This window comes from Aythya fuligula, chromosome 11, assembly GCF_009819795.1.
Source record: "Aythya fuligula isolate bAytFul2 chromosome 11, bAytFul2.pri, whole genome shotgun sequence".
Lineage (NCBI taxonomy): Eukaryota > Metazoa > Chordata > Aves > Anseriformes > Anatidae > Aythya > Aythya fuligula.
Window position 1 is genome coordinate 18,942,953 of NC_045569.1, and position 23,862 is coordinate 18,966,814.

Consider the following 23,862-nt stretch of genomic DNA (forward strand, 5'->3'; position numbering starts at 1 on the left):
GGGGTTTGCTGCACGTTGCCGGCACAGGGGATGTTTGTGTCGGTGTTGCCTGCTCCAGATGCCAGCGCCTGCATATGCCTGTGCTAAAAAGAGCGTAGCTGCTGGCGAGGGAAGGTTTTTGCTGCTTTGGAAGGGCTCTCTGCAGGGCAGTGCCGCACGGATGTGCTGATGCTCGGTGCTGGAGCAGCCTGACGTGCAGCCACGGCCACTGGAGAGGCAAGGGGCATTTCGCTTCACTTCGGGGCATGTCTGTGCCAGGTAGGTTCCTGTCCACTGGGACAAATCCTAGCGTAGGTTTCTCCCAGCCTGCCAGCAGATCAGCACTTTTTACTGCTTTTTCTGCTTGTTTTTTGGGTTTTGGGGAGGGAGGGGATGGATGCGGCAAAGGGGGCTGGAGGAGGGCAGCTGGCTGCAAGGCATCGGCGTCTCCATCCCATGGAGCTGGGGGGAAGGTTTGGTCTCTGCGGCTTGTTTTATTTGTGCAAAGGCAGGGAATGTGATAATTTGGTAGCGGCAAGCCAGAAGGTGCTCAAAATGCTAAGAGAGCTCCTGGCAGGTGGGAGCGTTAATGTTCGTGTGTGTAAGAGTTGGGAGGATTTGCCCTTGAAATGCGGGCTGTCCCCAAGCTGGTTTTGCTTGGGAATAAATGCGCGATTAAACCACACCCTGGGGGACCATTGTGGTGCTCATCACCCCAAAGCCACCCCAAAATGTGCCCACGTTTCTGCCTTCACCTCCTGCTTCTCCTCCCAAAGACAAATCCCTGTGGGACAGGGGCGTGGAGCAGGCTGAGGGGCACCCGCTGTGGGGCTTTGCCTGCACCCCACAGGGTGCTGCTTGGGTCTGGGGAAGGTCCTGGCTCCCAAATACCACCACAAGCCTCTCCTGAGAGCCTCTGCCAGTGCCTGGGCAGCACAGGATGCCCCTTGTCCCCTCCTGACCACCCCTAGGTGTGGGGTCCATTGCAGGAGATGGAGGCAGACCACCAAGCTTTCACCTGCTAATGGAAATCGTGGGTTTTTAAAAAAGATGTGGTCTGCTTGCAAAGAAAGACATGCCCAGCCAGGCACTGGTCCCATGGCCCCAGCCACCGCTCCACAGCTGCTCAACAGCCTCGCAAAGAGCTAAAAATACGTCTGGGCAGGGCACACGGGCAGCATCACCAACAAGGGCAGCACGGCACAGGCAGGGAGCAGAGAGCCTGGGGGTGCTGCTGGCACCTCCGCCTTGCTTCCAGCCCTTCACATCCCACCTTCTCCCCATTCCTCCCCAGTTCCCAGCTGCTTTCCTTGAAGACACACCGCATTCCTCACCCCCAACCACGGGGTCCCTTGACCACCAGCGTTTCGGCAGGGCATGAGCCAGCCCCGCGTGCCTCCCCGCCACCTCCCCGCGGACGGGGACCTCAACGCTTCAGCCGCTCGCTGCCCCCAGCACTGGGTCGAGCCCCGGTTCACGCAGGCAGCCAAGGTGCGCGTGGCCATCACGGCTGTCTTCTTCTTGCTGGCGGCGTGCAGCAACGCGGCGGTGCTGGGCAGCCTGCTGAGGAAGAGGAGGAAATCCCACGTGCGGCCGCTCATCCTCAGCCTGGCGCTGGCCGACCTGCTGGTGACGGTGGCGGTGATGCCCCTGGACGCTGTGTGGAACGTGACGGTGCAGTGGTACGGCGGCGAGCTCTCCTGCAAGCTCCTCAACTTCCTCAAGCTCTTCGCCATGTACGCGGCCGCCCTGGTGCTGGTGGTCATCAGCCTGGACCGGCACGCCGCCGTCCTCCGACCCTTCGCCCGCGCACGGCGCCGCAACGGGCTGCTGCTGCGAGCCGCCTGGGCGGGCAGCGTGCTACTGGCTGCTCCGCAGGTAGGGCTGGGCAAACCCTGTAGGGTTTGGTTTTGGAGAGGGGCTTCACCAACAAGTTTGTCCCAGTCTGTGGGTTTCGCCTCCGCCAGCTTGGCTTTGGTGAACAAATTGGTGCAGTCGCTGCATTGGTTCTGCACCTTGCTTATAGCTGGAGGTCATTGTACCCCATTAGGGTACTAAATTAAACCTAGGGAATATTCAATTTTCCATTATTTTTTTTTATTTCTTATCCATGCGGCTCTCAGCTCCCCAAAATGCATCCCTGCTCCACTGCAAAACGTGTCGGACTGAGCCAAGACAAACCTCAAACCTAAGCAGTTACTGCCCAGAGTACAGTGTGGTACAGCAGAAAGCAGAGAGGAGGGCACCTGAGGGTAAATCCCACCTCTGCTGCTGAAATGATGAGATAGAAATGGGATCTCACAGACCCCAGATCCCATCAGTCAAGGCCAAACCCAAGAGCAAGGTTCCCTGAGCATCTCCAAGGGTCCGACAGCAGCAGGGAGGTGCTCGCTGTGCACAGCCAGGAGCGCTGCCTGGATGCGGTGCTCTGCCCCAAAACCTCCATGCCTTCTTATTTGGTTCTCGGTTTCAGCTTTTCCTCTTCCACCTGCACACGGTCCCGGGAGGGAACTTCACCCAGTGCGTTACCCACGGCAGCTTCCGAGCGCAGTGGGAGGAAACCCTCTACAACATGTTCACCTTCACCACCCTCTACATCACCCCCCTGAGCATCATGATCGTTTGCTACACCCGAATCATCTGGGAGATCAGTAAGCAGCTCAAGGTCAACAAAGGTAAGCAGGCCCCAGCCCCTTGGGGTCCAACCGGTGATGGGACCAGAGGGAACGGCCTCAACTTGTGCCAGGGGAGGTTCAGGTTGGAAATGAGGAAACATTTCTACTCAGAAAGAGCGGTCAGGCACTGGGATGGGTTGCCCAGGGAGGTGGTGGAGTCACCGTCCCTGGGGGTGTTCAAGGAGAGGTTGGGCCTGGTGCTTGGGGACATGGTTTAGTGGTGACGTTGGTGGTAGGGTGGACCAGATGATCTTGGAGGTCTCTTCCAGCCTTAACGAGTCCATGATTTTATGCCTCTGTCACCAGGTCTGGTAAGAAATCAAAACGACCCCATCTCCAAGGCACGCATGAAGACCCTCAAGATGACGGTCGTGATCGTCGCCACCTTCGTCATCTGCTGGACCCCGTACTACCTGCTGGGCTTGTGGTACTGGTTCCAGCCCGCCATGATCCACAGGACGCCCGAGTACATCAACCACAGCTTCTTTCTCTTCGGCTTGCTGCACACGTGCACCGACCCGGTGATTTACGGGCTGTACACCCCCTCGTTTCGGGAGGACGTGCAGCTGTGCCTTAGGGGCCTCGAAACGGCAATCACCAGGCACGAGAGACACAAACCTGCCTCAGCCTCGGAGAAAACCATCAAGGATGGGGCTGGAAATGGCAGGGGGGCTTCGGGGGGCTCCAACGGGACAACTGTCAACACGGTGTGCTGAGGAGAGCCACCAAAAGGGGACAGGAGGCACTGCCTTGGGGCTGCTTTGCCCCACAGGGGCCTTTTGGAGATGTGGGTCTCTGGCCAGGAGCAGGGTGTGGGGGGTATGGGCAGGAGGGGCACGAAGAGCTACAGTGGGGTGTTTTGGTGTGGTGTGGGGTTTCTTCTGTTTTCTGGAGACAGACAGAAGGGAAAACAGTCCTGGCTGCCTCATCCTGGTGAGCAGGGTTGGTATGGATGTGTCCTTTGCCTCAGACCCCATGCTCAGCTGCCACAAGCAGCTCGCGAGGGCTGATGGAGCAAAACCCACTCTTTCTCCTCTTTTTTTTCCCCCCTTTCCCATTAATACGCATTTGGTTTGCCCCAGCACCAGCATCCCACCTCTGTCCCCAAGCAGAGACCCCGCAGGTGCTGCCCATCTGCGTCCCCAGGAGGAATGTGCTGGGGAGCAGCAGTGGGTGGGGGGCCCATCAGCACCCATGGGTGCCAGCTGGGTGCAGGCGGCTTCAGCTGCATGGCAAGGAGAAGGAAGGAGCTGTGCTGTGGTGAGTAAATTGGGTTTTATTTTATTTTTCTATCCACCAGTGTGCCAGAAGTTGCTTGTGGAGGTGGAGGCCTCTTCTCTGGGTGTAGGCTGATGAGTTGGGTTTATTCAGCTGTGTTGTTCCCTTCTGTGCAATTAGAGATAATGGATCATTTCTTTTCATCACATACTGATGGGCGTCAAATGCGTTTTTCTGCTTTTGAAGACAAACTTAGTTTGAACCAGGTGGATTTTGGGGTTTTTGTGGAAATCCTTGGACCGTTCGGGAGCTCTGGACTTGGCAGGAGGCGATATCCTGGGTATTTTTGTGGCCACTGTGGTTTTCAGCGAGCATCTGGATTTTATCAAGGTGAGTGAGCTTTGTTGTAATAACAATTCTTGACTTGTGGTTGTGACAAAGCGTGATTGCTCACAGAGCCAGTGGGGTTTCAGTCGGAGAGGTGTAAGTGGTGCTTGCTGGGTGGCAAGGGTATGGGAAGCCAAAGTGCTCCGGGTGACACCAGGCTGGGGACAGGTGCTGGGCACTCGTCTTTCCCCGTGCTAAACATCACTTATGCTAAACATGCTGCCCGAGGAGGGGGAAAAAAAATCAATTAGAGCTGCAGGAGCCCAGGCTGGCTAGTGGGGATTAATGTGAGCCCTTTAGAAAGAGTCCAAACTCCAGTGAGATGTGTAATTGCAGTTTGGCTTTCCTGGGCTCGTTCTGCTCAGGGTTAATTAATTACACAGCGCTAATGGAGCAGGGCTTGTGGATGCTGGGCTGTCTTGGCTTGACTGGTGTGAGAAGGAATTTCTTCTATGGCGATGGGGAAGACAACTTATTTGTCAGACCCTCCCTTGGTCTCACTGCACTGCTGAAGATCCCTAATGGGCTCAGAGCCCTTCTCTAAGGAGCAAGAAGTCTTTTTTCCCTTCATGGCCCATAGTATGGAGGGAGGGCAGAAGCAGGTTTGGCTTTAGGAGAACCATGGCACAGTAGGGAAATACTTCTCCTCGGGGTGCTGGAGAGGACACCCACCTTGCTCCTTGGGCACGGTGCTCGGGATGCTTGCGGGCTCTCCAGCGCTGCCCCACCATGCCCACTGTGCACTATTCCCTGTCGTTCCCTTCCCTCCCTTTGCTGGAGCTCAAGGCTGACATTTCGGGAAGCCCAGAGCATGGGCAAGACGCCCAAAACAACAGCTTTCACGAGAGAAGGAAAATGTCACTCGCAGAGCTCGGTGCCAAGCAGCGCGCCCGGCGCACGCGGGCAGCACTGTGCCACTGCTGTGTCCCGCGGGGATGGGCTCTGCTCGCGGGCTTCTGCTGTGGGTGGAAGCAAGCCCTGGCCTGGCTCGAAAGCTCAGGTTGTGCTGCCTGTTCCTGCATCTGGTTCTGCCTTTTCTAAGCGTGTTTGTAATGTAGGGAGCAAGAGGGTTTTGCACTGCTTGTGGGGGCACGAAGCTCGTAGCCTTGTCCTGCAGGTGCTTCTGTCTGTGCCGTGGCTCCCTCCCTGCCCACGTCACCCAGGTGGCTCCTGAGATCTTTCCATACACGTCTATCACCCATTTCCCCTTACAGGAGGAGAGTTCTTCCACTTCCCTAAATCCACCCATTCCCCGTGCCAAAAACCGCTGCCACCCTTCCCCTTGCAGGGTTGGGTTTGTCCGACTCCAGTAACAAAATCTCAATACTCACCGCTATAATTTAATGACCGTGTTAATGCACGCAGGTATTTTGGTAATTTTACCACTTTTTAACCTCATCCCGGGCTGCCTGCTTCAGACAGGGCATTCCTTTGTTCGGGAGGCAGCTCTGATTCATCTCCCATTAGCGTTTTTATAGTACCGTGCGTGTCCAAAGAGCCGCGCAACGGGCTGCAGAGGTTAACGAGAACCTGAGGTTAATTCATAACATTGTCAGTTACTCAGCACAACACTCACATTAATTCAGCTGACTGCCTCTTGCCACGTTGGGAAACACATGCTGAAATCAGCAGGGAGCGCAGAAAACAAGCACGAGAGTAGGGTGTGCAGTATTTTGCTGGCCAGCTAAGGTAGGACGTGAGCACCTGACATGAAATTATTTTCCTGTTGCCTTTGGGGTTCTCCCAGTCCACTGATGGGGAGATAAAGCACCAAGGAGCCATCAGGACATCAGAGCCTGGTTCCCTGCCCGTGGCCACCTCTTTCCTGTGGGTCTGTTTGACCTGATCAAATTTGAGTGGAAAAAGCCAATCTACCTTTGCCTGCTGGTTTAACGCAGTGCTGGCTCACACGTGAGGTCCCCCAGTGCTCCTCTCCCTGAGGATACAACCTGGAGCCCCCAGTGCAGATCAGCTTGGGGCTAGCTCCCAACACAGACCCGTTCTCCCCCACTTTGAAAGTGAGTTCAGCTCTCCAGTTAAAAGCCAAAAAAAAAGCCCAGCCAGACATTAGGAGATAGCGCTGAGTGGCCATCACACAGCAATTCCTTTTGCTTATCCTTCAGAAACTTTCCTATGCAAGGAAGCCCCCCAAACCCTGCCACGTTTCTCCCCATCTGTTCCTTTTGTCTGACTGGGGGGCTCCCAGGCTCACTTAATGAAACAGCCATCCATCAAGCAATTGCTGCTAAACCTCCTCCTCTTCCAGGGAGCCCAGGATATCCCATCTGTTCCAAAAGATGTCTCATTTCCAGGCGAACACCGAGCCCCTTAACAACACCAAACCTTTTAGGCACTGCCAAACACCTCTAGGTTTTCTGCCTGCCCTGCTACCTACCTTAAAACCCCTACACGCACGGCACATTTAAATATAACATGCTGAGGGGGGCCAGAAATGGGCAAAAACCTCTAGAAACACACCGTGCGTGCTTCAGACCCCAAGTCTCTGCACTGAAATACCGGAGCGAGCTGCTGGAAAGTGTCTGAATCTGCTTTGCAATAAATTGTTAGTTTGCGTACATTTTAATTGCAAATCAGCACTATAATTAGCGCGTGCGTTTCTTGGGCTGAGGAAATGCAATGTGCTGTAACAGTGAGCATTATTAATGGACTGTAAAAGGCAATGGGGAATTGGATTATAATGTTCTTGTTTTGCAAGCTGTATGGTGAATAAATAAATTTGTTCTGGCAGCAAAATTAACTGGAATAAATGCTTCTAGCTCCATCCACCAAGAAGAGGGGCTGCTGTAAATGAACTTGTCCTCTAACTTTAGTTAGAAAACCTGATTACCTCGTCATTATTTCTGGCAATTAGGTAACAGAATATGAGAGAAAGAAGAGATTTTCTTTGAAATATTTAATGAGCGAGGCGGTAATCATAGGCTCATTTGCTAGGAATATGTGATGAGATTTTATTTTATTTTGGTTAGGGTTCACTGTGCAATGAAAGCCTGCATTTATCAAGTCTGCTGCTAAATGCCAGGGCTCGAACGGCAGCATGTAGCCAGCTTTTCTTCACCTAGAATCCCTGGGCTTTTATCGGGCTTATCCCATGCCCAGTCACTGATCAGGGGATAGTCCCTTGCTCCTTGTTCTGTCAGTTGTGGGCTGCTCTGTAACAAAATCTGAAGGACAGAATACGTAACAAGTAAATATGAAGGAATCGGGCAGAAGGCGTATGATGTTTCCTTCCATTGACTAACTAGCACATACCTATGTGTGCGTTTTCAAACAAGCTCCCAAAATACAGTAAGAATGCCTTTCTTTGAGGTTAGAAAAGATGAATCTGAGATGTAGTGAGGTTGGATGCCTCAGCATTAAGCCAAAGCATTCTGCAAACAGTGCAACTGTCGTAATTCCAGCCACCAAAAATGCCACTTCTGTGTGAAAAATGGAAGTGGACAATCTACCTTACACAATATTAGGAATAAGCTGTCACATGAAGGCCTGAATGAAGTCTACACAAAGTTAATTACAGCACCAATGTTCAGACATAAAATAAACCCTACTGCTTCTGCTGCTATTTTACTCCATTCCTTAGAAAACCATTTCAGGAAATTGTTGGTATGCTACTGTTAGTTGGTCTATTTGTTCACAAAGTGAGGCTGAAAACAATTCAATGCAACTAAAAATGTTGGATCAGATCCAGCAGCTGCAACCCTAAAAAGCCTGCCAGGCGGCAGCATAAGTGAAACCTTTCACCTTCCACCTTTTTGCTGCAGAAAATAGAAGTGGAAGGCAGTTTAATAGGAAAATGCATCTCCAGTACTGATGCTGAGGTGCCTGAGCCTGTCTGATCTATGCAGTAACCAAAGGACAAGGCAGGTCACAACTGAGAGCACAAACCTCGTACACATTTTATGGGGAGAAAGAAACGTTAGTAGGAGCCACTTAATTTTTTTCATTTTGGTTGCTGTTTTATTTCATGTTCTTTTCTTACAATCATTATGCTCAAATATAAAAATTCCGGGTCAGAAACAAAGTTGGTTTTAAACATGATCCCATCTGCACTGAGACGTGCCAAACATCACTAAACACAGTTTCTGAAAACAAATTGGTAAAGACCCACTGACATACAGAAAAATCCTCCTTTCCAACTTGTGCAAATACTCCTACCTCAGTTTGACAGAAAATAGTTACACCAGAGTGTTTCCACACTTAGCTGTCATTAATTTTACATAACTTTTTTTCCCATGGCCCCTCAACAATTGGTTCATGCTAAGCTGCACCATCGTGATCCTTTTCAGCTGTGCCGAGTATCCTCATGAATCACAGGAATACAGAAACAGTAAGTGGAAAGATGCCATGAGGATAACATAGCGGAGACAGAACTGGAAAGCTCCAGGCACCTTTATTTCCAGAGCTCTGGAAGAGATGCAGTGCATTGTGGATTTGTTATTATTAAGGCACATAGTGAAATAACAGTTTATCTTCTTAGGCAACTCATCCCTCTGAGTCAAACATTCTGTGCCAGTAGTAGAGGAAGGCTGGCGAGTTGCTGGCCCCAATCACCATTAGCAGCAGGAGGTACAGCATCATCATTATGGCAAAACGGTGGGTGGAAAACCAGGAAGATTGACCTGAAGGGCTGAAAAGGGAAAACTGCATGAGTTTTGTGAGAGATGTACAAATACCTTGACAGAGAGTGTCTTAAGTTTTGTTATTTTAAATAATTTAAGATAACACAATAAAAACGGTAAGTTGTTCCACAATCCATGTAACTAACAAAACCTCTTCTTCCCTTTTCCCTATTCCTTTTCTTATTTCCCTATCCCTTTTCCCTAAGTCACCATGCACAGCCCTATTCTTTCTCTCCATGTCCACACCTCCCTCTGTGACTTGCCTGGAGCTGTGCAGGGCTGTAACTGCCTGGGCTGTACCTGCATTTGATTAGCTGGGTGAATGCTGCCTCTTAGAATCGGTAAGAACAGAGTTGAGACTGCCCTAGTTTTAAGAGCAGCACTCAACTGAGTTTCATTCATATTTGTTGGTAGCAGGAAACTATTAGAGCTCTCTAAGTATCTTAATGATGATACCAAGTGCTTACAGGTCTGGTGAAAAATAAATTTAGCTGAAACTGAGAGCATTAAATTAGCAGGTAGAGGAAGAATGATGACAGAGGCAGTAAGGCTTATTTCCACAGGAAACAGATTAAAAACAATCTGGCAGTGCAAGCAGGTCTTTGCAGTTTGTTTCCAATTGTTCTTTCACAAATGGGTATGTTTATCTATCTGTTACAGCATGCTCATCGCTCTAGATAGCTGAACTCTTACCTCCTATGCTGTTTCTGTGAATATACTAGTAAGTATTTAACTCGTAAAAGCTGATTATTTGTGACGACAAAGTATTTCTGTGGTACATCACCCCCTTCACTGTTTTTCACTCTTGCTCTTTTTCTGTCTATTTCTTCTGAATCTGTATGGGAAGAGAAAAGAATAGGTCTTTTCGGGAATAGAAAAGCAAAAAGAGATGCACACCTTCAAGTATAAAAAAAACCACCATCACCACCCTCACATACACACACGAGTAGGAATGAGATAATCAAAGATCTAGTCTGGGAATTCCCCAGAATCCTTTAGCATCCAAGAATAGACTGAAAAGTTTGCTTGAGGCTATACCACTCCTAGTCATCCTTGGTATGGATGGTATTAAGTCCCAGAGCAGGGTGAAAAGGAGGCGGGTTTCACACACAGCACTTGAGCAGCTGCTAATATTAACAGGGAGAGGAAAACAACATTGAAGGACTGATTGAGTCTGGCAAGCAGGAAGCAGTCATAGGAGAGGACAACCTGAGCAGAGGGTTCCCAGACATCAAATACAGTTTGGTTTTGATACATTTCTGGTGCTTCTGTTCCACCACCACTGATTAAATGGGCAGGCATTATAGATGATTTTATCATATTACTGAAACTAGTAAAAACAAACGATGCAACCAAATTATCTTCTATCCTTTAAATATACTATCTTAAGAGAAGTTTCACAGACAACGAGGCACGTGTGTATTTGTTGAGGGGTCAGCTGTAAAAGAAATCTGCAGCCAGTTTCTGCTGATGACTATCCATACACTACACTTTGTAAAACTGCATATATGCACAAGGCTGAAATACGAAGGGCCCTAAATAAGGGGTACGTGTAGTTGTTATTGCAACAGGCTCACCTTTCTTTTTCACCTGGCACTTTACATCTGGGTGGTCGATGATCTCGCAAACAGCTACGCAGCTAAGGATAGAGCCCAACGCACTTCGCTGCCAACCGAGACCGTGAGGGCTGTAGAGGAGAGCCAGGCTCAGGTCACTGGTGAGATAGGTACCTTCACCAAACAGGGACGTCTGAAACGGAGCAGAAACATATCCTAAAATCCTGTAGTGCAAACTACAAAAAGCATACAAGTGTTGTTTACGTTTAGGCTGGCCTTTCTGTTTCTGAAGGTAAATGCAGAAAGGCTCTTCTTACCCACATTTGGCCAGATCCATGCAGAGTTTTTTGTCCTGGCACTAATTCCCTGGGGTGGGGCAGCTGCCATCCCTCAAATTGGCTGTCTGGCACAACCCTTGGTGTGGACAGATTCATGATTTCCCGGATTCGGATTTAGTTTGCCAGTTAAATATTTTATATCAACATGACTGCACTGCCGTCAGGGGCATTTCTCTGATTTATTGAGACTGCCGTCATTCAAATAACCCAACCTTCACATACAGACAAGGCTTTACTCACATTTAAACCCCTGCTTTACAGGAAAGGAAGGAACTATTTATCAATTGTGAATTCCTTTCAAAAATAACTGTTTTAGTAACTTTGTATCAGAAGATTTGGCCAACTGGCTATCATTATTAATCCAGTAGATCCGGCGTAGCTGATGAGCCATTACTCATAAAGAGAGTGTGGGGAGGAAATCATGGTTCAGGTTGACAGGAAGGATACGCAGCTGTTGTGTAGCTGCTTTACAAACAACACAAGGCGAGGAGTCCCAGCTTCTCTTCTGTTGAAATCAGAAGGGCTACATATCCTGGGATATCTCCCTTAGCCAGGCAGAAAGACAATGACACAGGCAGTGCAGAGTCTATCTTCCTTTCTGCGTGTGTATTTTCCAACTGCACAGTGTTAAATAGCTCAGTGTTTTCAGAGGTGTTATGCTTCCTTACAAAGAAATAAAGGACAGTCATAATTTGTCACACTGGAGAAAAAATGTTTCTTGCCACTTCCAGTTTTTACCCTGAGGCTGCATCAGAAGATCCAATACAACCACACACAAAGGCCTACGCTAAAGTGAAAACAGGAGTAAAAGGAATTACACTGTAAAAGGAAAAATACCAGAAAGGAATTTCAGGTGTTTTTTTTAAGTGTCACTGGCTTCAAGCGGCCAACAAAAGATGTGGTGTCGATATGAGAAACACCAGGAGCCTCACCCTGTTCAAGTGGCAGTGCAGGCCGTTGTGCAGAATGGAATGGAAGTTCTCGAGGCGGCTACCGTGGAAGGCATAGATGAGGTCCCGCTCACCCTTGGTCTCGGCAAACTTGGTATTCAGCTGATCGCAATACACGACCTCAAATAGGAAGTCTGGAGCAGGAACAGCAGCACCAGACATCCCCGTGAGTTCTTGTATCTTCTCATACTGGAAAACAGGGAGGAATACGGGTCTTAGTTTATGAGGTTAGACTATTCACTGAGAATTTTGTTTACTATCCTCTAAGTTTTCCAATTGCTTTATGTATTTTGATCATGCTTCCTGGTTAGAATTCAACACTCCCACAAATCAAGAAGAGTAAGCCTACAGTGAGAATTCTGAGTTTCTTGCTGTCAAAGCTAAATCTTAATTCATCTTTCCAGAAGGCAAAGAAAAAAAAAAAAAGACTGGCGTGCTACTACGAAATAGAGATATAAGGAAAATCTAGTAATTCTATAATGCTGTTTTGGCTACTAAGATGACACGTTCATCAGCTGATCCTGGAAAAGGAAAAAAAATGTGAACCCAGAAGTTGTTTTCATCTTGCTGCTAATCTCTACAACTATTTTGATCCCTATTAGCAAAGTGCCTCGGTGGCTCTTAACCTTACCTCTCCATTTTTGGGCCAGTATGTAGACATACAAATTTGTCTTTCAGTGAGAAGCAGGACCCAGCCCCATGAAACCCGAGGAGGACTATCTTGGTCTAGTACACGCATGTACATGCTCTGTTAATGGGAGCTACAATCATTGCCCAATCATCAGCTACTGACAGTGATAACTAGTTCTTCCAACCTGTTTTCCTAGAATAAAAATTAAGAACCCCCTTCTCTATATATAGAAAAAATTCATTCACATCGAGCTCTTCCAATAACCAGCTAACTTCTGGCAGGAGGGAAATACTTTCTGAAACGCAAAATTGCCTTAAAAGACAAATTTTTACCAAGACTTTCAGAATGTAAAACTTACCTCCTGCTTCTTAGTACTTTGTATCATTAAGACCTTAGATGATAAAATCCAACTAAATAAATCCCAGGTCCTTTTCTCTGTGTTTGGAACGGACTCTAGAAGTTCTTTCAGGCTTGGTAGCGCATTGGTATCTGCAAGCTAACAAAACAGACATTTAGCGTACGCTCCTTCTTTTCATTATGATTAAACAGAGACCTCTAGTGAAAACAAAACAATATTTCACCCTAATAGGTTGTAAACAGACAACCAGTTTCAGTTCTGAGATACAGACATTTGTACCAAGTTTGTGAAAGTTTGTTGCTTCTTGTAAAGCCATTTATACTTCTGTTTATCAACAGTGTTTGCACAGTACACACAGGAATGAGCAAGCAAGCTCCTGAAAGGAAACAAGCCATCAAAATGCAGTTTTCAGTGGGATAAATGCAAGAGGTATCCAGGCCCTGCAAACTACAAACCACCCCAAACTGCTTTTATTTGTATGCAGTGCAAGGTCTTTTAACTCTCTGCATCTCGGTATCAGATGTGGAAATTTGCAAGTAGTTTACTCACCAGAATCCCAAACTTATTGTGAAACCTGAGGGGATGTATGAGGGATAAACAGAGCCTCGTGCTGTGCTGGTGGCCCTGAAACACCACCTGTGCTCTCACCTGCTTGTACCCCGCGATGTTCCCACGCGTGCTTGCCCTGAGCTCGCTCATTAAATACAGCTTTACGTGGCTGTTTCCTCACTCCGGAGGCTGAGCAAAGCATTCCTGCTCCGGATATAAACACCCAGCACAAGTTCAGCTGTCTGGATGATTTTTAGAAGTGTCTTTACCCCAGGACTTGGACAGACGCCGCGCCTGGGCCCTCGGTGAGGGCTGTGAGCGAGCTCCCCGCAGCCTGGCTGCAGGCAGCGCCCGCACCGAATTCACTCCGGAGCCGCCTCCCGGCCTCAGCAGCGAGCAAAGCGGAGCTGGGGGCCACTCACCAGCGCCTCGAAGTCCTTGGTGTCACCGCCGGCATAGCGGCCGGGGAAGGGCCTGAGCGCCGAGTCGCGCTTGTAGCTCTGCAGCGCGGCGGCGAAGAGGCTGCACCGCAGGTCGGCGGCCAGCGGGTCCCTCCCCGCCGCCTCCCTGACGCGGCCGGCAGCCTCACCGGGGCCGGGCTGCGGCATGGCCCGGCCCGGGGTGGCGAGGAGGGAGAACCGGGCTGCAGGGCTGCGACCGCTCCGAGCCGGGGGAAGGCTCCGGCCCCGCCGCCTCCCTGCGCCCGCCCGCCCGGCCGGCGTCGCCCTTCCGCCTCGCCCCGGGGCCGCCGCGGCTCGGCTCGGCTCAGCCCCGCCGCTCCGCCCCGCAGCGGGGCTGTGCCCGGCTCTGGGGACGCTGTGGCAGCTGCATGGGGACTGGGGACACTGAAATGGGGAGAGGCATCATCATCTCAGCCGGGGGGGGCACGGGGAAATGGCGGCTGCCCCGCGGGGAGTGGAGGGAGGGGTAGGGGGAAATGGCGGCTGCCCCTCAGGTGGAGGGGGGATGCGAGGAAATGGCGCCTGCACCTCAGGTGGAGCAGGGGGAGAGCGCTTCTCTGGTTGTAAAACGCTGAGGGAGAGAACAGCTGCCCCTACAAAGAACCCAGACAAGCGCATCGTGACCCCAAAGCAGGGGACGGTGGTGGCAACATGCTGGGGTGTGAGCTGTGCAGTGGCCCTGTGATGCTTGTGCTCTGTCCCCTGCGTGTTATCGGGGGTCCCAGGTGGCCCTCGTCCCCCGCCGTGTCCCTGCTGGGGTATGGCGGGGTGCTGCTCCCCTTCACGTACCCAGTCCCATTGCGTTCAGCCCAACAGCCAAGGTGATCAGCCCCTACGGTCATCCAGGGAGACTGCTCTTTGTGTAAAATTTGGCGTCACATTGCTCTAAGTAAAGTCAAAAGCATACATGCAAATACAAAAGCGTTACTCCTTAAATGTTACCTTTATCATCCAAGCTTCTTGTAACCTCAAAGACTGAAGCCAGGTTTCCACAGACTGGCACTGCAGATTTAAGGGAATTTAAGGGAGAGGAATTTCCTTTTCATGGGACATCTTAGCAGTGGTTTCTACAGGTTACATTCACTGTGTTGCCCAAGATTGAGTCCAGGCAACCAGCCCTTAAATTCTTCCTCTTCCCTCTGTAATACTACCATAGGGTCAGTGCTCTGCAGTACTCTGAAGCATCTCTCCAGTTTCATGGTATATCAGAAGTCTCCGTCGACCACAACTCTGTGGCCTTCAGTGCAAGATATTTAGACTGGGGAACTGTATACTCAGATCCTCAGAGACTGCCTTGCACCTTCTTCCGAGCTGCAGTTTCAGCCTTACTCATAGCAAACAGGAACACCAGCTGGATTAAATACCAGCTAAGGCCAGGCAGGTATCAAAGCAAACAAAAGGCAAACTTCCTTCTTAAGTGCAGAGTTCATATTGTTACTCACCCACTCGAATGGCTTGGCAGCATTAATGGAGCTTTCATGATTCTGGGTAGAACCAGCTGTATCAGAGGCTGTGCACAGTTACATTAAATTGAAAATGATTTTGTAATGATATATATAAACCAGTTTGAGTTGCAGGTTTGTTTACTCGCTTTTTACCATTTTATCAAAAATGCAGCTTTAAGTAACAGCTGCATGAGCAAGCCTGCAATATGAAGCCATCAGTTCTAAGCACAAAAACTTGCTTGGGTCTGACATATTTAGTGGCAACGTGGAGACAAAATGATTTTAATGATAGCTTTAGTTTAGGTTACTCAAGTTACTTGCTGCATGTTTTTCTCTTTAAAACCATCCCATAAGGCCAAAGCTTTTTTTTTTTTTTTTTTTTTTTTTTCTTTTTTTTTTTTTTTTTCCTTCTTGATGTGTTGGTAATTATTATTGTGCAGATTTTGGAATAAATCTTGAAGTCTGGATTCTGCCTGCTCTTTTTGGACCATGTATAGTCACACAAGCTTCTGGCACCAATAGAGGTTTGCCTCATAACCGGCACATTTTGGGTAATCCCAATGACAGCAGCATGCATGGGCTACTTTTAAGAGGTCTGGCACCACACAGAGCTTTTTCTCGGGAGTTATGTAAATTGCCCAGAGTTGAAATGCAGCCTGAGATTCCTTTCCATATTTCTATATCCTTGAGAGGATGTATTTTATTTTATCTGATGTGGTGGCTTATTCTGCTGTAAATATCTGGTATCTCTGACAGTCTGTTAGCAGCATCTTTCAGTGCATCAGTTCAGGACATGTTTATTATCTTGTATTATATTAAATTGTTCTGTGCAATCCCTTTGAAAATCAGTCATTGACTGTCTAATTGGATGATTTTGTTCACTAATAAATCATTAGATGTAATCATTTTCTTTTCAGTGCCTATTAAAGAACAATATTGGAAAATGGTAGAGGTGTCTCTTTTAATGTCTTTGAAATTTTACATTGCAATTCTGAGCTCTCAAATCAGTGTGATTCCAGTGCCTTCATCTAAAATACTAATTACTGTGGCACAGAAGAGATGAAGGGTACTGCTCCTGCTAGTCTTGGGACAGGTAAAGGCATTTCACATAGCAAAAAGCGTGTTGGCCTCCCATTCAGGACTGTAGCATGACAGGCAGCACGCTGTGCCTTTCATCTCACACCATCCCTGGGGCTGTGATTTTGGGGCAGTGGGTAGGACACATCTGGCACTGCCAGCTGGGGCTTTTCTGTGTGGCGTGGGGCTTCCTGGCTTGTGGTTTCACAGTGGAGAAGGGCAATGGTAGCAGTGGAGAAGCTGGAAGATGAGGACAGCATGGTGAAATGCAATGGGAATTTCTGTGAAAGCACGTAAATTCTGGAGATGCTGGCATCACTGTGCCACCACTCTTCTATATATAAAGCCTTTCAAAGTGAAGTGAAGACATCTTGTTGGCTTATCCTGGCGTGAAGAAATTAACCCCAAAGAGATCTAAAGCATCGCTGGCATCATAATAGTTAATGGAGACTGTGAGAGCATTGATCCCAAACCAATGCCTACCTTTGGGATTTCAAATGGATGGCGCTTCCATTACGGCAGCTCAGCTGAGTTAGGCAATGACAGATATTGATGAGATAACAAGTTTGCTGTGTCAAAGCTGACTGAGAGTGCTGTCTGGTCAAATTCATCTGCTACTGGATTAAAATCCTGTTTTACAAAGCAGCCACTAAGCCGGCGATGAAGTACTGAAAGCTTTTGTTGCCAGTTTTAGGGGCGATACATCTCCGTGTGCTGGTGCTGCTGGACATCAACCTACTGTAGACTTGGGCCTGTAAAATGCGTGAGGATAAGTCAGGATAAAGTCATTATCCATGCCATTTGGAGGGGAAGCACAATTCCCTCCTGCAGTGAACACCAGATAAGGTCTTCCACCGGGAGCTGCACTGGAAGCCCCGAGCCCAGAAGATCCCAACTAATCCCTCTCCCGACAGCTCCAGCAGGCACGGTGTTGGCAAGGCTTTGGAGCCAGAACAAATACGTAACAGCTGCTGCCTTAGCTTCTGCCTTGCTGCCTTTTAATTAAGTGCTGTGAGCAAGAGGCTGAGACTCAGAAGCAGCTTTCCAGTCCTCTTAAAAAACAACCCGAGCAGCAGCCTCTGACCAACGTGCCGTGCATCTCTTACCTCCTGCGTCCCTTTTCCAATTTTATTTTTCTAGAGATAAAGGCTGTCCTCGGCGATTTGCTGTGACTCAGTGCAGAGATGGCTTCGTAGAAGGTTCTGAAAGGGTCACTGCCGGCGGAGCAGTTTGAATAACAGAGCTGCAGTGCTTCTTATGAAATTGAAGATCTGATTATTTAACATAGACCGTAATAAAAATAGTTTCTGGTGTCGGTGGATGCATTTCAGCATAGAAATGCGGCTTAAATGTCTTCATTTAATTCCAGTGTGTTTAAAATTGATCTCATGGACCGGAAAAGAGATTTTTTTCCTCCTTAACTAGGGTCTGTGAAGGAAATTAATATAGGGGAGGGAAAATAGAAATACAATACTACACTCAGTAAAACAAATGCTTATGACTGAGAGGTTCGTTACTTGCTAGCAACACTGGAAAAGCCAGCTGTATAAGGTATGTTTTATTATAGAATTAACCTTGACCCAGGGTTCAAAGAGAAAGGTTAGATTGAAATAAATCAGTAGTATGGTCAGGTCACTTCAAAGAGTCTAAAGCTGAGCTTGAAGATTACATGCTGTTTATGTGTATCCAGTTGGAATAGAACATATGGTAAAGATAATAGAAGTAAACTATTTATCTCTCTTTTTTTCCCCCCCTTCTCCCTCTCTTAGGATTTAACGCCTTTTTGTCCTGTGCATATATATGCTGCAGGGAATGTTTTTGTCCTGGGAGATTTATTGAAAACAGAAATGTGGAATAAAACAACCTCCTTAAGTCAGCTGGGTAAAATATTCCTGCCTCTAACATTTTCCAATAGCTTGCTCAGATAAAAGTAATGACTGCTTGGGAAATAGTCATATGAATGCGATGAATCACGTTTCTCTGTCACTTGTATCTCCACGTTCGTGTGGTCGTAAGGAAATCAAACCAAAATGTGCTCAGCTCCGAGTTACCGTGGTTCTAATCTAAAAGCGGGGCTCTCTTTAATTGTTACAGGGATTTAGGAGCTTCCCGAGCACCAGGTAAGCGTGCCAAATGGGCTCGCATATCCCAGCCAGCACAGGGAGTGGGAAGGGAAGAGAATTAAGCCATTTAGCCAAAGCCACTCGGTCTGTAGCAAAATGCAGGGCAGTCCTCAGGCTGTGGGGGATTTCAGAGCTTTCTGGGGCAGGGGGCCAGAACGTCACCTAAAATTTCCCAAATACCAGGCCAGTGCTCCAACCACAACAGCATTTAGCCCATGCCCCCTTGTCCTTTTGCTCCCAGGAAGATATCAGGACCTGAAAAGTGGAGTCTCTGCCAGTTACACAGGCACACCTTCAGCTTTGTGTAAGTCACTGCACGGGGGAAATAAAGGAAGTTTTCACTTCACCCAGACGCATCAGAGGTTACGAAGTGCTGTCAGTTAATTCTTACTAGATGGCAAATCTCCAGGGCTTTCTGATGGCATCTGCCTATCATCAGGTAGCCAGCAAAACCCTTTCCAATTTTCTGGAGAAATTCAGGAACGATGCTGATAAAGCAAGCATAGTTTTGACTAAAAAAAAAAAAAAACTCGAGTGAAGAGGGCCAGGTTCACAAAGTATCGGAAGGAATAACCTCTTTAGATGGGTAAATGAGATGGCAGAAGCAGTAATGAGCTGCTGTGCATTGTCTCAAACACATAGGTCCTGCTGGTGTGACTTGCTGCGATGTGCAAGGATAACACCGGGGTTTGGCAGAGCTTCCACAGACGTGGTGGGAAGAGCAGGGCTCGTGGCATGGCTGGGGAGCAGGGGGTCCCCTGCTGGGATTAAAACCAGCTGCTGAGCCCAGACACGGTCACTCTGTAATAGCTCTGCTCCACAGATTGTTTTTGTTTTTCTCCCTGATGTGATACATGCAGTGTGCAGATAGTAGCACGTTTTAAGATTTACAACTGCCCGATTCTTCCCATTAATAGGGAAATCTGATAATTATCCATTTTAAAGCAATTGCTAAACAATCAGAAGGCGCACGCTTGTTAGAAGTAGCCATAAAAGCGAGCTGGGTCCCTCTTAGGGTGCTGAGCTTTTGATAGATTTGCTCCTTACAGCAGCCTTTGATCCTCCACACTGCAAAATAAACTCGGTGGGAGACTGGGTGTGGGATAAAGGCAGTTCACCCCTCGGTCACGGGCTCCAGGCTGGGTCAGGAGCGTGTGGGTGACACAGTGACACAGTGACACAAAGCCCCTCCGGAGCTCGCCCGACGTGCCTCTCCAGACTGCTCTTGGCAACGTGGGGATAACCAAAAGTGCAATTCTGTCCCCTGCTCCTGCTACAGCCAGGGCAGAAGTGAGAGAGGTCTGTAAGTCTTGTGTGGCTCTGGCCAAAATCCTGTTATCTGAAATAACTGTGGATCCGATGCTCCGCCAAGCCCTGCTCCCCACCAGTCTCTCAGCACCAGACTGGAGCGGTGGGGATAAAGCCAAGCCCTTAGAGCAAGACCCAGACCATCTGCTGGGGGACTGCACAGCTAAAAAATGCATTTCTGGCCCCAGAAGAGCAGCCTGGGCTGCCTGCAGTCAGGTCTCAGTGGGAGATGTGCCTTTCTGCTGGCTGGTCACTGGGGCAGGGTGTGACAGGATGGGTCCCATCGTGTGCCAGCCCCTGGAGAGGACTGGGGTCCCCTGGGGAAATGCTGAGGCTCTTCCCATAATATTTTTACAAATATTTTTATATTTTTTTCACCCAGCAGCAGCTCAGAGAACCATGGCAGAGACGCGATGTCAAGGTGCAGGGGGCAGCTGGGTGCCACCAGCTCCTGGCACCAGGTCCTGGGGACCTCTGCAGGAGAGGGCAGAGGACAGGAACTAGAAACTAGAAAATGGATGATATAACAATAAAAATAAACAATATCTCCAGTGGCATTGATGCAGAGTTTTGCTTTGAGACGCCCAGCCTCCCCCAGCATCACACCTGCTGCATCGCTCTTTTTATTCGATTTATTTATTTCTTTATTTTTTGTGCTGAAGGATGCCTGTTGGAGTGGAAACAGCTCGAGGACGGCTCGGGGTGTGGAGCAGCGGGTGTTTGGCGTGGCTGTGCTGCCTCTCCTTGCCCCTGTGCTGGGTTCGGGTGCCGGATGATGGCAGCAGTGCATCTGCACTGGAGGCAGCGCCGGGAGGCTGGGAAGGTTCCTCTGCCTTCTCTCCTGCCCCTTTCCCTTGCTGCTTTGCCCCAAAAGTTGCAGTTTAGGGTCACAGAGCAGCCTCCCCCTGCCCTGCTGCCATCCAGCCCATGCATCGGACCGCAAAACTGCTGCGCAGAAGCAAGGCTGCTGCTTTGCGGGGAAAAAACTGCAGGAAACTTTTCTTGTCCTTGCCCCCACCCTCCGATTTGTCGCCTTCAGGAGCAACAAATCACCTCCAAAACCAAATGCCGGGCGCTGAGTTGTTCCTCCCCTAAATGCAGGACTGAAATCACATCCTTGGAGGCTGGGGGTGACGGGTGGCTCCCTCCCCATCCGAGGGGCTGCGGGTTTGCTTGCAGGTGCCCCAGTTTTCCCTGGGATTTGTTGGTGCATTAAAAGGACAAAAATATTCCCCTTTTGCCCTTGCACCCAGCACAGCTTTGTCCCCACTGCCACGGAGGATTTGGGATTTTTTTCCATGTCTCCAGGAGCAGCAACGAGCACGAGAGCTCTCACTTTAGGATGCGAGGGGGAAGAAGTCACCTGTAGGGCACCCACCGGGTGCCAACCAGCTGCCCCTTGCACTACCCCATCCCGGGCACCGGCTGCTCTTTTTTTCTTCCGTAAATCCCCCAAAGCAGCTGCTTTTGGGGGATTTACAGAAGAAAAGGGTGCTGGGCACAGAGCGAGCCTCTCCAAGCAGCTTTACACTGGCACATTTGGTGCTGCGCAGGGCACCAGGTCTGATCTGTGGCCACCTGGGAGGAGCTGGGTATAGCCGAGTACCAGACACAGGGGGGTACACAGGGGGTCAGGATCGTGCCCTAACCCCCTGGAGTTGTTTTTTTTTCCTTCCCTGGACTCATCCAGGCTGCAGGGACCTAATTTGTCTTGGCACGCTGCGAAGCCTCGAGGCTCGTCCAGGTCCAATCACCCAAACCGTACCCCTTCCCCTATCCTCATGAAGTTCAAGGGAGGTTTTTATGGCATTTTAACGAGGTTGCTGCTCAGAGCAGGACCCCTTTGGTGTCGGGTTGAGTCCCTCACAGCTCCTCAATGAAGGGAAAAGGAGGCGAGAGGGACCAAAAACCGTGCCCCCCCCCCTTCCCGTGAGGACACCTTTATACCCCCCCTCAACTACAAAGGTGAAGCTCTTGATGGATTTGGGATTAAAAGGAGCAATCCGCCTGCCTGAACATCTGGCCCATCGTCAGTGGTGACATTAGGAGCTGTCACACCGGAATTGCCATCTGTGATGGGGTCGGAGGCCTTTCAAAGGGAAGGAAACGGAGCGGGGAGGGGGATGCAGGAAGGGTTTGCTGCAGGGGGAGCAACTTCCAGGCACCGCAAGGAGCATGTGCCCTTCCACCCCCACCCGAATCACTCCGTTCCTCAAGGAAAAAGTACAAAAAATAATCTTATTTTTCAGGAATAAGCGTGCCTCAGCTGCACAGACAGAAGCACGGAAACAGGCACCCGGGGATGCTCTTTTCCTCAGTTTCCCCTCTTTCACAGCATTTTGGGCTGGGGGAAGCCGTTTCCAAGCAATTTGGCTCACAGCTCCACAACAAGAAGCGTGGCAGGCAGGAGCTGCTGCCCGTCGCCCTTCAGCTGCTCCTCATCACATGAGCTCTGGCTTCCATCTCCCCGACAGTCCTGCTAAAAAGATAATAATGCTTTAAAAATTAGAGTCAGCCCAACGACTACTTCATAAATTCATGGCCTTGCCCTGATCCTTTCCAGAAGTTTTTCTTTCAGGTGAAGCCCACGTCAGGCCTTGGAGGCCTCCCCCCTTTGGAGACGCGGCCGCTGCTCTCCTTCCACCCAGCTGTGTAGGGGGGGTTCCCAATTAGCCATCATTAGCTCAACACAAATGAGCCTCGATTTGGGATCATCTTGTGATCTCTCCTTTAGATAAAGCAGGGTAATTTCCCTGCAATATTGTCTCATGGTGGGATTTTGCCCTTGGTAGACAAACTGCTCCTGAAATCCTATCAAGAGCCCTTCTGCCTCCCCTGAACAAACTCCTGGCCAACTCCGAGGAGCCTCAGCTTCACACACCCGATGGAAAACGGCTCCCTTTCCACCTGCACCTCTCCTGGAAGCAGTTTAGGTTGTAACACAGCCCCCGGGGGGCTGAAGGGGCTCCTCAGCCACCAGTCCTACACCAGCGGTGCCGAGAGCTCCCGCGGTGCCGGCGTTACTGCTCTGCGTCCTACACCCCAGCGGGAAGAGTTATGGGATTTTAACTTGGTCAGCGAAAGTCATCGGGATCCCTGAAGCTGTGTTTTGTAGCCTGCTTAAGCTGGGGATTCATTAAGCACCAGATTATTTCCCATTACTGCAGCTCCTCAGACACTAGAGCCATGGAGCCCTGCGGAGCCCTCTGCAAGGGGTGCAGCTGGAGGCAGGGTGGGCTTTAGCCCCGGTTTCTCCCACTTTTGCTCTTTCATCAGGGCTGGGTGGGTTGTTTTAACCCTCTTATTTCACCCTCTGCATCTCTTTACTCCCAGGGACATCCACGGGTGGGGATCGATTGAACAAACCATGCATTTTGCTGCTGCACGGGGGGACTCAGCAAGCAGTGCCAGCCAGGGTCAGGTGCCTGCTGCATGGAAAAGATGCAAAAAATTCATTTTTCGGCGCTGCATCTGAGAACGTCGATGTGTTGGCTGGTTTCCCATAGCAGGTTCGTGCCTCTCGGCTGACACACAGACTTCAAGGTGCAAAGAAATATTGGCGTAGCAGGAGCCTCTCAGACAACACTGCTATAAATACACGTTGTGTGTTTTTGGCAATCCCCGCTTGCTCTGCAAATTTAGGGCCTTTATGTCTCGAAAAAAGTTATGACAATAAAGGAAAAACAAACCCGTCAGCCACAAGGGGAGTTTGGAAATGTTTTTAAAAACCGTGCGTGGATTTGATGAGAAATATCGAGTGAGGTGTAAAAGTGAAATCGCATCCTTTAGAAATCTGACAACTCCAGCAAAGTCAAATTGCTTCTCAAGGGATGCCAACAGGAGGATAGAGACTACCAAAGACTGGAATTTATAGAAAAGGAAAGAAAATTGTCTAAATTGTCTTGGATTTCTTTTTTTTTTTATCTTATTTACCGAGAGCCATTCAGCCATGAAGGGCTGGCTGTGCACATGCACCGGGGTCTCCCCACAGCTGTTTGCATCTCAGAAAGCAGCGAGGGCAATCTGAGTCCCTTGGGTCCTTTCCTTTCCCTGCAGTTTGCTCTTGGCCTCCCCAGGTCTTTGGGAGGCAGGGATCTGCTTCTCCTCGGGTTGTCCTTGCAGAAGAGATGTGCACTGAGGGCTCCTTCCAGCAGGGAGACACCAGGTCCC

The 23,862-nt window shown here is 49.4% G+C and overlaps 2 protein-coding genes across 2 annotated transcripts; one reads left to right on the forward strand and one right to left on the reverse strand.

Moving 5' to 3' along the window:
* Positions 1-1,356: 1,356 nt before the first annotated feature.
* LOC116493544 (gonadotropin-releasing hormone II receptor-like) lies at positions 1,357-3,370 on the forward strand. The gene is made up of 3 exons (XM_032195007.1): positions 1,357-1,857; positions 2,453-2,654; positions 2,961-3,370. Exons 1-3 carry the CDS (start codon positions 1,357-1,359, stop codon positions 3,368-3,370), a joined length of 1,113 nt encoding a protein of 370 aa, XP_032050898.1.
* Positions 3,371-8,217: 4,847 nt separating this feature from the next.
* On the reverse strand, positions 8,218-13,969 carry PARP16 (poly(ADP-ribose) polymerase family member 16). The gene is made up of 6 exons (XM_032194834.1): positions 13,701-13,969; positions 12,730-12,867; positions 11,723-11,929; positions 10,474-10,645; positions 9,590-9,731; positions 8,218-8,904 (listed from the first exon to the last, which is right to left on the reverse strand). The coding sequence occupies exons 1-6, from the start codon at positions 13,884-13,886 to the stop codon at positions 8,760-8,762; spliced, it is 990 nt and encodes a 329-aa protein (XP_032050725.1). The 5' UTR covers positions 13,887-13,969; the 3' UTR covers positions 8,218-8,759.
* Positions 13,970-23,862: the final 9,893 nt, after the last annotated feature.